The 13,004-nt window shown below is 40.7% G+C and overlaps 1 protein-coding gene across 1 annotated transcript; it reads right to left on the bottom strand.

Moving 5' to 3' along the window:
* Positions 1-237: 237 nt before the first annotated feature.
* hmces (5-hydroxymethylcytosine binding, ES cell specific) lies at positions 238-8,961 on the bottom strand. Its single transcript, XM_080424661.1, has 7 exons — positions 8,898-8,961; positions 5,132-5,321; positions 4,354-4,497; positions 3,533-3,709; positions 2,442-2,596; positions 1,610-1,802; positions 238-543 (listed from the first exon to the last, which is right to left on the bottom strand). Exons 2-7 carry the CDS (start codon positions 5,318-5,320, stop codon positions 358-360), a joined length of 1,044 nt encoding a protein of 347 aa, XP_080280787.1. The 5' UTR covers position 5,321; positions 8,898-8,961; the 3' UTR covers positions 238-357.
* Positions 8,962-13,004: the final 4,043 nt, after the last annotated feature.

Here is a 13,004-nt window from a genome sequence, read left to right as displayed (position 1 = left end):
AAGACCATTAGTATTATTCGAAAGCCTTGGCAAATCTTGTCAGATGAAACTTAATGAACATTGAATTCCAAAATGTCCAGTAACACGTAACTACATGTACTGTATGTACAGTAGTAAAACATAACTAGAACATTACATTGAGGTAGTGTAACTTATGTAGTAAATGTAATACATAACTAGTATAACCTTTCCAAAAATAAAAATAAACAAAGAGAGTTAAACGTCAACACTGCCAAGCTCCTTCAACTGATTTATAAACAACATGACATGTTGAGCCCTGGGGCTCTTATACAAAAAGAAGGAATGAAGAATGATATTAATTGTCTCATCAATGGTGAGTTTTCAGTCCCAGTGTCTTCAGTTGGTTCTGGGTTTTTTACCCTGAAGCCACTGTTCAAGAGGCCCTGGAGATTTAGGCTGCATCTCTGGCTTGGTTTGTTGTTCCTTATAGTCGGATGTCTCTGGTTCTTTCCTCTTGGTTGGGCTGCTGCTGCTCTTCAACCAGCTCATCATCATCTTACTGCTGGCTGTGGGCTTGGGTTCCTAAGACAAATAATGTGCATATTTGTAAGCGAAGCCCTTTCAAACCATCAGAAAAACAATGGCATTGTAAGAACTGATCAAACAACTCAAATACAGTACCAACTAGAACAGGGGTCTTCAACAGGGGGTCCGGGACCCCTAGGGGGTCCTCAAGAGTTACTACAGGGGGTCCGCCAAATCTTTGTGTGATATGATTCTTTTTTTTCCTTAACCACTTGAACCCTAGCATCCCTTTTTCTGAGGAGAACTTTAGCCAAAAATAGCAGATCTGAGCTTGTAGATCGGCTATTTTTGGCAAGTGGTATAGGTGTAGAGGGAAAAAAGGGCAGACTAAATAAACAAAAAAGGTTTAATCTAAAACATTTTATACAATATGTAGTGGGGGTCCCTGCTGCATCTCTCTCAGCTAGGGGGTCCTTGGCCTGAAAAGACCCCTGAACTAGGAAGATTGCACTCAGAGTGCATAACCCCACGCTATGAAATTGTCAACATAAAAGCATTTCCTTATGTCAGAGAGTTAACCACTAATGCCCTATTTTATACTTATATATATATATATATATACATAGTATATACTTGTATACAAAATTGCCAATCTACAAGGTCACATTGCGATGCAACGTGAGTTTGTAGGTACAGTAGGCTATTTTTGAAATAATGACATGCCCAAGTAGAGATGTCAGGGTTAAAGTGGTAAACTACATTCATTACGTGGCTGAAAATGAGCTCTCTAGTCTAGTCACTCAATTTAGTTTAATTGGACAAATCATTTGATGGGTTTGCCTTTTTATGAATGCAAATACTAGCATTTGACGGCTTTACGTGAACCTGTTTGGAGGTTATAATTTTCAAGAGAAGCCATGCCCATCACCAAACCCCCTTTTGGGCAGTTCAATCAATCAGTTTCCCCTTGTCCAATGACCAAACTATCAGCAAAGTTTCCTGCTAATCTGATCATATTTGCAGCCACCCCTACTAACAGAAAAAGATGTTCTGGCAAAAAAAGGCAAAAACACTCCCAAACTCCCAACCAACTCCACAGGCGGATGTAATTGAAACACGTCACCTTTTTCTTTTGAAGATCCACCGGCTGCAGACACTCTGGAGAGTTGTTGCGCGAGTTGTTGACGAACGACGAGACAGGGTGGTGGGTCAGAACGTTCTTCGAGTGGAGCAACTTCAAGGCATCCATAGACTTCACCTCCCCAGAGTCCAGCCATCTCCTCACCTCTTCCTCTCCGTCCAGGATAGCTGGCATCCTAAAAACATAAACGGTCAGTCAGCTCAGGGCTTCATACAGACACAATGGGAGAACATGGTTGTTTATCCAGTGGTGGAAAAAAAGTACTCACAATTTTGACTTAAGTAAAAGTATCAATACTGCAATGTAGAAATAATCTGGTACAAGTGAAAGTCCGGAATAAAAAATTTACTTGAGTAAAAGTACAAAAGCATTGGTATCTAAATGTACTTAAAGTACCAAAAGTAGAAAGTACTCATTATGCAGAATGTCCCATTTGATCAAATGTATAAAATGTATGAAAATCTTTTGAAAATAGCAGATCTACAAGCTCACAATGCGTCGCATCGCGACGCATTGTGAGCTTGTAGATCTGCTATTTTCAAATGGCCAAAATGTATATAGGGCTGAAGTGGTTAATGTATGTTTTGTGATAATAATGTAAATCTGCAAAGTAACTAACTAAAGTTTTCAAATAATTGTATTGGAGTAAAAGTACAATATTTGCCTCTGAGATGTAGTGGAGTAGAAGTAAAAGTACTGAAAATTGGAAATTCTCAAGTAAAGTAAAAAATGCCTCAAAATCGTATTGAGGTACAGTTCTTGAGTTAATGTACTTAGTTACTTTATACCACTGCGTTTATCACGCAGCCTTTACCTGTCATGGATGCCCTGTAGATTAGGAGAAGCATCCACAGTGATGACGCTGTAGGTATAGAGGGGTTCCCCACCCTCCGGGGGCGTCCAGCAGTCAAACAGTCCAGCCATGGTCAGCAGTCTCCACCCGTTCCACTCGTCTGTGTCTTTGTCCTCCTAACCCAATCCAAAATAGAGGCAATTGCTCATTAACCACTGTTAACTCTTCCAGTGCCATGCTTATTTATGGAATTTTGGTTCTGAGTGCCACAACCAAAATTAATTGTAAAAAAAAAGTGCTTAGGAGCCGAGATACAGCCTTTTTCAGTAAAAGGTTAAACAAGAAGTGAATGGAGCAGCAAATCTTCAAATCATCATATCTTGGGTTCTGAACATGTTTTTCCAAAAATAAAAAATTAATGACGTCTTTTCATGACGTCTTGGCACTCAGGGCGTCAGGCCTCATGACGTCTTTGACGTCATGTGGCACAGAATGAGTTAAGCTCTGTTTATATTTACGTCATACTATGGTGTTTGTGCACCGAACATAGCCACTCTACAAGCTTACAAGATGTGAAAATGTTATGCACTACCCTATACAAAAACAAGACAGGTTCTAATACCGGCGTGTGTTCCATGGTGACCATATAGTCAGTTGTCTCCATATTTGGGCAATATTTTTCGGCCTTATCTAACCTCCATTGACTTCCGGTATTAAAGTTTTAAAAGTTAAATATTTGAAGAACATATTATATTCTGGGAGTGACTTCCTTGTCCCACTGGCAGCGTGCACAATGAACTGCCACTGATCAGTCCCAACAGTTTGCAAGATTACACACACACACACACACACACACACACACACACACACACACACACACACACACACACACACACACACACACACACACACACACACACACACACACACACACACACACACACACACACACACACACACACACGCGCGTTGGGTGGGCGTATAGCTGAAATCAAAAAGGCCCTCATTTACCAGGCTACGCTACAGGGGCATTACTGTAAAAATGGCCAGTAAACAAGGCACATTATGACCCCCATACAGCATACAGCGTCACTGCCAGCCAAAGCACAGACCTCTTTCAGCTCTGGGGTTTCCTCCTCTGGAGTGCAGGGTGTTGTTGTTGCCTCACTTTTATGACCCTGACTTTGTGGGAAGTAGATAAAGTAGGGCTGCTTCTCTTTCTCCTGTCTCCTCCATTCATAGAAGCCATCGGCCAGGATCACACAGCGCTGTCCTTTAAGCAGGGGGTCCTTTTGGAGACATGTGTGACAGTGTACAGGAGTCAGCACACAAAGTATGGCAAAGAAAATGTGTTCATTCATCTCAGACTAGGGGCGCTTAAATTAACCACTCTTAAGCCCTATTTTATACTTCGTCATACGACAGTGTCGCGCAGGAAAAATACCAGATCTGCAAGCTCGCAACGTGTCGCATTGCGACGTGTTGTGATCTTGTAGATTTTCACTCTATTTTATATTATTATTATATATTATTATTTTACTCGTGTCAGGTTGAAAGTGGTTAAGAATGGACTGGAATTTTTACCATCCAAGTAATATGTGAAACTCTATGTACCTTAAAACAAAAAGAAGGGGCTCGCACACTGAATGATGAAAACTGAGGTTCTTTAGATTGTTGATGATGGTCTGAGGACCGAAACTTTTTTTCACCATGTAACTTTTTGCACTTTTGTAAGACTATTTTTTGCTTCTAAAGAGCCTCAGTTTTCATCCTTCAGTGTGCAAGCCCCTTTCTTTTTGTTTATGGACTTTCATTCTGACCTCTCGCACCTGTTTTCCTTGAGTAAGCCTCGAGTTTGAGCCTAAACTCAAGTAAGCCTTGAGTTTGAGTGCAAACTTCCCTACCTCCTTCACCTTCACTCTACAGTATGTACCTTGAAAGACTTCTTCTCCAACAGCCCCTCCCTGCGGCAGTTAGTGGTGCTGTACTGCATCTTGCTGGGGTCCTTCTCCTTGAACCATGCAGGTATGAGGCCCCAACGCATGGCCGCCAGCACGCACTCATCTCCAGGTGCATTCTGAACAATACAAGAAACACAAGTTCATTTGTTGTTGTTTTCAGTGGTGGAAAAGGTACTCAAATATTTTACTTAAGTAAAAGTATCAATACTGCAATATAGAAATACTACGTTATTTTAAGTAAAAGTCCAGAATTCAATATGTACTTGAGTAAAAGTATAAAAGTATTTGCATCAAAATGTACTTAAAGTACCAAAAGTAAAAGTACTCATTATGCAAAATGTCCCATTTCAAGATTTCATGTGTATGCAAATCTTTTGAAAATAGCAGATCTACAAGCTTGTGAGCTTGTAGATCTGCTATTTTCAAATGGACAAAATGTATATAGGGGCTGAAGTGGATAATGTATGTTTTGTAATAATAATCAAAATCTACAAAGTAACTAAAGTATTCAAATAATTGTAGTGGAGTAAAAGTACAATATTTGCCTCTGAGATGTAGTGGAGTAGAAGTAATTGGAATTGGAAGAAGTATTGGAAATACTCGAGTTAGAAGTAGAAATACCTCAAAATGGTACTTTTGAAAGTAACTAAGCACATGTACTTAGTTACTTTACACCACAGGTTGTTTTACTGTAGCACTCCCCTTTTAGAACTTGCAATAAAACGAATGGATAATAAATCATATATTCACCTTATCAAAGTGTTTCTGGGACAAGAGGACGGGGCTCATAGACTGGGGACTCTTGTTGTAAGAAGGCCGGTATTTGTCTGCGTCTCCGTCTCTCCATCTGGGCCGCCGGCGCTGTCCTCCTCGGTCTCTGTACCCGGAGGCTCGACTCACCTCGTCAGGAGCCAGGGTACAGGCTGTTCTCCCACACATCCTGAAAAGAACCGTACCAGACAGTGTGACTACATCACACACACATCCTGAAGAGGACCATACCAGATTGTTACTAATGTAATGGAAAACTGTATGCAATATTGCTATAATGTGTGTAACTCTACAGGCAGTGGTGGAAGGCAAGTAGCAGTACTGTACTGTAACTTTTTACTTTACTAGATTAGTTCCAATTTGTAATACTTTTACTTCTACTCCACTACATCTCAGAGGCAAATGTTGTACTTTTACTCCTCTACAATTATTTGAAAACTTTAATTAGTTACTTTGCAGATCTAAATGACTATACCATAAAACATACATCAACCACTTTAGCCCTATGTTATACATGGGCTATTTGAAAATAGCCGATCTAGAAGCTCACAACGCGTTGTGTAGTAGTATATTTTGATGCCAATACTTTTGTACTTTTACTCAAGTAACATTTTGAACACAGGCCTTTTACTTGTAACAGAGTATTTTTATATTGTGGTATTGGTACTTTTACTTAACGTAAAATATCTGAGTACTTCTTCCACCACTGTCTACATGCCTGAACAGAGGACTGCAGTGAAGAAATAGCCGGATATGTCTTTAGCCCGAGTGGGATCATGTTTAGAGAACAGAATGCTTCAGGTCAGGCTGGCCCTTTCTTGGCTCAAAAACTGGGTACATGAGCCACTGGGCAGTGGAAAGGGACATTCTCTGGCTGCCATTGATATGATGTGTGGTAATAATGACGTATTATTGCTAAGGATAGGCTTGTCCTTGATTGGTCAGACAACACTATGGTGTGGAAGGAAGGTGGAGTGATTAAACAGTATAAAGTACACTGTCTGTCCATGAGACTGAGCCTCAGCTAATCTTGCACTGTCCATGGATGTCGGCTTGGACATAGCTCATCATCAATAAAGACCACTAAGTCATCTCTTCTCGTCTGACATCTTTGAGAATCATCAACACTAACTTACTATATACACTAAGGCTTGAAAGGGGTTTTCTCCTCGTTACATCTCTGAGCTCTTGCTCCCCCTATGTACCTCCCTGGCTGTGGCCTGAGGTCGTCAGGCCAGGCTCTCCTAAAGCATTGGTTCTCAAAGTGGGGTCCTCGGGTGTACCAGGGGGGGGTACCAGGGGGTTCCCAGCAAAATGAGTTAATCTTGCATTCAATTCAGCTTAACCACTTGAGCCCGATATACATTGGCTATTTGAAAATAGCCGATCTACAAGTTCACAACGCGTCGCTTTGCGACGCGTTGTGAGCTTGTAGATCTGCTATTTTCAAAAAAGATTTTCCAAAGAAAGTTTAACATTTGGAATATTTTTGAAACATTTTGACACAAGTCTTGTATGGGGGGGTCCCTGGCACAAATTATTTTCAGATGGGGGTCCGCGGCCAAATACATATCAATTTGGGGGTCCTTGACATGAAAAAGTTTGAGAACCACCAGTCCTAAAGATCCCTAAATCGCACCTTGTAACTAAGGGTGATCGGGGCCTTCAGTCCAAGCTCCTAGTATAGGCTCTGGAATGCTCAGCTCTACCCGAGACAATTTCGCCTCACTGATTCCATTATATTATATCTTTTAAATCCCTCTTTAAAACCTATGTTCCAGAAAGCATTCCTGTAAACAATCATTTCTTTGTTTCATTCTTTATTCTTTTGCTCATGGTTATTTCTTGTTTGTATTGGCTCATTTTATTTATCACTTGTTTATTACCTTTGTGAAATTCTTGTTTTTATTGTGTATTCTGTCCTATGTTTGTGCAGCACTTTGTGACTCCTGTCTAGAAAAGTTCTATATAAATGAAGTTATTATTATTATTACTATGTAATTGTCCACTGTCGTCATCACATCAGGCAGTAATTTGCATAACCATATTGACCATGTTTCCCTAAAACTGCTTTATGTTTGAGATATTGTGTTTGTGTATGTTTTAGCTGTATTCAGTGAACATTACAGAATGTAGCTGGACATTTTTGACAACGTTATCTTTAACTGTTACTTACTGTTAACGTTTAAAAAGCCTTAATCTTTCAAGGCAAGCTATAAGTGCGGAAGCAAGTATTCAATGGGCTATAATGGCTTGTATTAGAGCAGTGATTCTCAACCTTTTCAGGCCGTGACCCCCCAAAATGATCATATTTGAACTGGGGACCCCCCAAAATGATCATATTTAAACTGGGGACCCCCCAAAATAATCATATTTGAACTGGGGACCCCCACCCTGACAAGCACTTGGAATGGAATTGTAGGAGTTGAGGCATTAAATTTAGTTTGTAATATAATAATAATATATATAATATAATATAATAATAATATTGTGGAAATAGCAGATCGACAAGCTCACAACGCCTTTGTTTTTTCCTCTTTCTTATATTATTTGACAATTTGGTAAATGTTTGACCAGTTTTTGTAGTATAGTTTGTTGATTACTTTTGATGCAGTAATGGTCTTTTTCTTTTCTTTCTTTTTTTTGTTGAGGTATTAAAAAGTATTTGTCTTTGTCACTTCACTGTCACCTGGGTACGCCCCCAAAAATCATGTGGGGACATGGGGGTGCCGACCCACAGGTTGAGAACCACTGTATTAGAGTAATACAGTGTACTCATTTTAGACCAAAACGGTGCAGCCAAGTGACTTTTAAAAGGGTGAATTATTACTACTATCGACTTGAAAGTCTTCCCTCACCGTTTCAACGCGAATAATAACAGTAAGTGTAAATGTGTTGTTTTTATATAAGTTATGACTCTGATGTTAGATTAGCTGTAGTATACAACCCTCGTAGACGTATTTATGATTCTGACGTTTTCAATCTACGAGAGTTGTAGGGTGCACTTCCCATAGTGACCTGGACTTTCTGCACTATGCCCCGTAGACACTCCAAACATTGTACAAAATGAAAATAAAGGTGCTTACCGCCGAGCCCCAAATGTTAACTGGGTCTACGGGGTAGTAGTGTAATGTAATAATCCATATCTTTCAATAAAGAAGTGTTTTAATGCCGTCTGTGGCCGAACGCCATTTTTTCACCCTCGTTTACTTCCTGTTTACATTTAGTGTAATTCCGGGTTTCACCGGATGCGCCCCCTCACTTCCCGTCACTACCGCCCATTGGGAACTTCCGACAGAATCGGCCACAGACGGCATTAAAACACTTCTTTATTGAAAGATATGGATTATTACATTACACTACTACCCCGTAGACCCAGTTAACATTTGGGGCTCGGCGGTAAGCGCCTTTGTTTTCATTTTGTACAATGTTTGGAGTGTCTACGGGGCATAGTGCAGAAAGTCCAGGTCTCTATGGGAAGTGCACCCTACAACTCTCGTAGATTGAAAACGTCAGAATCATAAATACGTCTACGAGGGTTGTATACTACAGCTAATGTTAGATAATAGTGATGCTCTTTCTGTGGGTTGTTTGGCTAGCAGCATGCTAGGCTAGCTAAAACAAAACCAACATGGTCCCGTTACAATATAAATACCAGTGACACTAGAGCCCATGTTCTGCTGGATATATATATATTTTTTTAATAGTTTTATTCTAATACTAAATGTTGTAGTTTCTGCCTCACCTTTCAGTTGTTGTTCAAAAGCAGCGCTGTGGGCGGAACCATGAGCTTGTGAGCTGTGTTCCGTGAGCAGAAATAAGACTTCCGGTCGACGATCTCTTCAGAATAAGAGTATCCTCTAGAGTAAAAAGAGGCCATTGAGAAACGATTCATTTGCGCATTAAAATTATAAATTAAGCATTTAAACGAAGCTAGACAACACAGATTATGTTTATTTGTAATAAAAAACAGTTTTTAACTGTCTTAATAACATTAAAAATGTTGGATAAAAAATCTAAATGGACAAATGCTGTTCACTGGAGTGCATAGACTTCACAAATTGGACGCTGGACATGAGACAGCTATTTGCCGTGGCACTTGTGACATACGCACGCGTTCAGGGAGACCCCCTCTACAACGCCACACTCTCCGCTAAGCGGGAGAGGTGTATTTGGAAAAGGGGCGGGCCGTCCAGTGAGGTCAGGGGTCAGAAAAGGGCCTTTAACTTTGTAATATCACAGGCTGAGGTTACCTGTTGTTGTCATGTCACTATGATGCAGTGTTAATTTTGACAGCAAATCTTTATTTAGTTATAGTCATAGTCTTTTGAATAAAATGTAATTTGGTTTTAGTCATATTATAGTCACCTGAAATGTTTTTTTTAGTCTAGTTTTAGTCGACTAAATATCATAAGATTTTAGTCGACTAAATCTACAGTTTATTTTGTCGTCAAAAAAAGTTTTTTTGCGGGCTTTGATGGTGTCGTAATTGCATAATTTACACGGCCACGGCAAATAGCTGCCTCGTGTCCAGTGTGAAATTTGTAAAGGCCATGCACTGAAAATGGCCCTTTTCTGACCCCTGACCTCACTGGACGGCCCGCCACTTTTCCAAATACACCTCTCCCGCTTAGCGGAGAGTGTGGCGTTGTAGAGGGCAGGCCCGGATTGGACGGTCTGGCACTTCTGGCAGATGCCAGAAGGGCTGGGCAGTCTGGGGGCGCGGCCAACATTAAAACCGAAATAAAGTCACAAAAAAACAAAATTTCAAGCAATTTTTTGCCAATTAACCACAATTTTTCGGCGCCCGGGCGCTCCGCGTGCGGCCGACCCCCGCTATGGGCCGGTGGAGATCACAAATGCCAGGGCCGATTTTCTGTGCCAGTCCGTGCCTGGTAGAGGGGGTCTCCCTGAACGCGTGCGTATGTCACACGTGCCACGGCAAATAGCTGTCTCGTGTCCAGTGTCCAATTTGTGAAGTCTATGCACTGAAAATGGCCCTTTTTTGACCCCTGACCTCACTGGACGGCCCGCCACTTTTCCAAATACACCTGTCTGGCTTAGCGGAGAGTGTAGCGTTGCAGAGGGGGTCTCCCTGAACGCGTGTGTATCTCACAAGTGCCACGGCAAAGAGCCGTCTCCTGTCCAGTGTCCAGTATTGTCTGAAAACTGCACTTTTCTTACCTCTGGCCGCACTGGACGGCCTGCCTTTTTTAAAATTTTTATTATCTCTTTTTTTCTGATTACATTCTTATTTGTATTGTATTTTAGTTTTTAAATAGGTGAGATCAACTTTATAAACCCCCCATTCTTTATTTTTTAAATCTCAACTGCACTATCTTCTTATTGCGAACGCGGAAGGAGGCGCCTCCGCCCAAGTGGAGCTTACTATGGAACCGTGCTCGGGTTGTGTGTGTCTCCGTCTGTCTGTGGCGCTGCCTGTGTGCAGCCGCGCCCCCATGTCACTCACGCTCTCATTGGCTGCTGACAGATCTCAGAGTGGAGCCTACTATGAAACCAACCCGATCGCCCCCCAAACACGGTGAAATAGCACGGATTGACAAACGGCAATTCCGTGCATAGATGACTAGGAACTGCATAGGAGAACCATACCCCCCCCCCCCCATTAACTTCAATACGAGGCGGAGGCAGTCACGTGACTTTCTCTCTACGCTCTCCCCATCACGGTGAAATAACACGGATTACAAGTCCGTAAATACACAACATAACAATTTAAAAAAGACACAAAAAAATAGGGCTGGTTCGCTTCCCGCGTTCGCACGTCTTACTTGTTATTTGTAGCATATTTTGTTGTTGCTTTTATCATTGTTTATTTGCTTCTGCAATAAACATTATTATATCATGATAATTTTCCAAGAGTGACCTGGCCTAGAGGCAGCATTATTACAACAATGGACAAACAATACAAAAACAATACCTATGTAACAAACACAAATGAATATCCAGTTAAAGTGCAAAACAGGATCAGAAAATGTGCTAAGTGCACATTTAATAGGGATCAATAGCCAGTTTAAATCAGGAACAACCTAGCACTTAGATAAATGTATTTTTTAAATACATTTGTGTCTTTAAAACAAAAATTGGCACTTAGAAGTGTTCTAGTATGCGCCATTTAAAAGACATACATCATAAATGTATTTTCAAAACAGATTTGTGTCTTTTAAAATACATTAAAAAAATCACGGCAACCGGAAACCTTATTTCTGCTAGCTCGAAAACAGGATGTCCTATTTCTGCTCACGGAACGGAGCTTCCTGTTATAAAGTCCCAGAGACACTGCCAGGCTACGCTAGTCTCGCGTGGCCAGACTGCCAGCCACGCTCCCAAAGCGCGTGCATGAGCGCACCCCGCAGGCACGGAACGGGAGCGCGGACGTCCATCATTAGTGACTCTGTGCCTTGGAGTAGCCCCTACGGAACCTCTCCCTCCGCTAAGTAGCTCCGAGATGAGGTCCCTCTTTAATTCCTGCCGGCTGCGGTACCCATTTTCGCACATTTTCCACTTTTACATGTTTCTTACCCCTTTCTGCACATCGTATCCAAAAAGCAAAGCAATTGCGCCACTCTCTCAGATGTTTTAAGTTCTAGCGGAACATAACAGCTTCCAACGTGTTGAAGAAAGTATTTAATTTGCATCGGATTTCATCCGGTTCCATGTTTTTAAGACATTGCGCAAGAGTTGCGCCCGTAGAGATAACATTACTGATTACCCTACTGGTCAAATGTTGAATTGCATCTTCTAATGCAAAATATTATGGAACCGGATGAAATCCGATGCAAATTAAATACTTTCTTCAACACGTTGGAAGCTGTTATGTTCCGCTAGAACTTAAAACATCTGAGAGAGTGGCGCAATTGCTTTGCTTTTTGGATACGATGTGCAGAAAGGGGTAAGAAACATGTAAAAGTGGAAAATGTGCGAAAATGGGTACCGCAGCCGGCAGGAATTAAAGAGGGACCTCATCTCGGAGCTACTTAGCGGAGGGAGAGGTTCCGTAGGGGCTATGCCTTGGAGTAGAGCTGTGTCACCGTGCCTGCAGAGGAGTTTGCTCACCAAGACACTCTTTCTGTTTACTATACTCCTTTATACAATCACTCCTTTACCTGTGTGCGTCATTGAAACAACTGTAAGTCCGTTCATTTTTATTTTTTTTTAAAGTGGAAATGTGAGTAATTTGTCCTCCATTTAATTGAAATTTTTGGATGTGCTACCCTTTTGGATTTTTTTTAATTCTTTTTTTTTTATATGTAAACTGTAAGTTGTGATTTATGTTTGCAATGTGTTTTAAACAATTTGATCTATAGTCTATGTTTGTTCTTAAAATATCTTGAATTCTCCAGTATGTTCTCTTTTTTGTTTGTTTGTTTGTTAATTAATTTAGTGCAATTGGCGGTTGAGAGTGTGACTGTAGTGGCTCCTGAAGTCCAAGCTGGGCCTTTTATTCTGTCTAAAGGTATCCGTCTAAATAAAGAAGAGTGTGTGTGATTGAAACATGTTTGTTTCTTTAAAATATACTGTTTGTATTTATGAATTTTATAAATATAAACAGTATATGGTGTTCTCTGTGGACTGACGCCATTTCTGTTGATTGCTAGGTTAATTCCTGTTTTTATAGTTTTGCCTATATTTACCTAATCTGCCTATATATATATATATATATATATATATATATATATATATATATATATATATATTCAACTGTACATGTGTTTGGACTAAAAGGGAGTCTATAATGTGTCTTTACTTTCGCTCCATAGCCACGGATGCTCTGTATTAGTTAATCACTGCTCTATCTAATCACCCATTGCCAACACCTGGCTGCAGTCAGTGG

Source organism: Gymnoscopelus braueri, assembly GCF_963280865.1.
Source record: "Gymnoscopelus braueri genome assembly, chromosome: 3".
Classification (NCBI taxonomy): Eukaryota; Metazoa; Chordata; class Actinopteri; order Myctophiformes; family Myctophidae; genus Gymnoscopelus; species Gymnoscopelus braueri.
The sequence above is the reverse complement of the archived record's forward strand: the minus strand, read 5'-3'. Positions and strand labels throughout refer to the sequence as shown.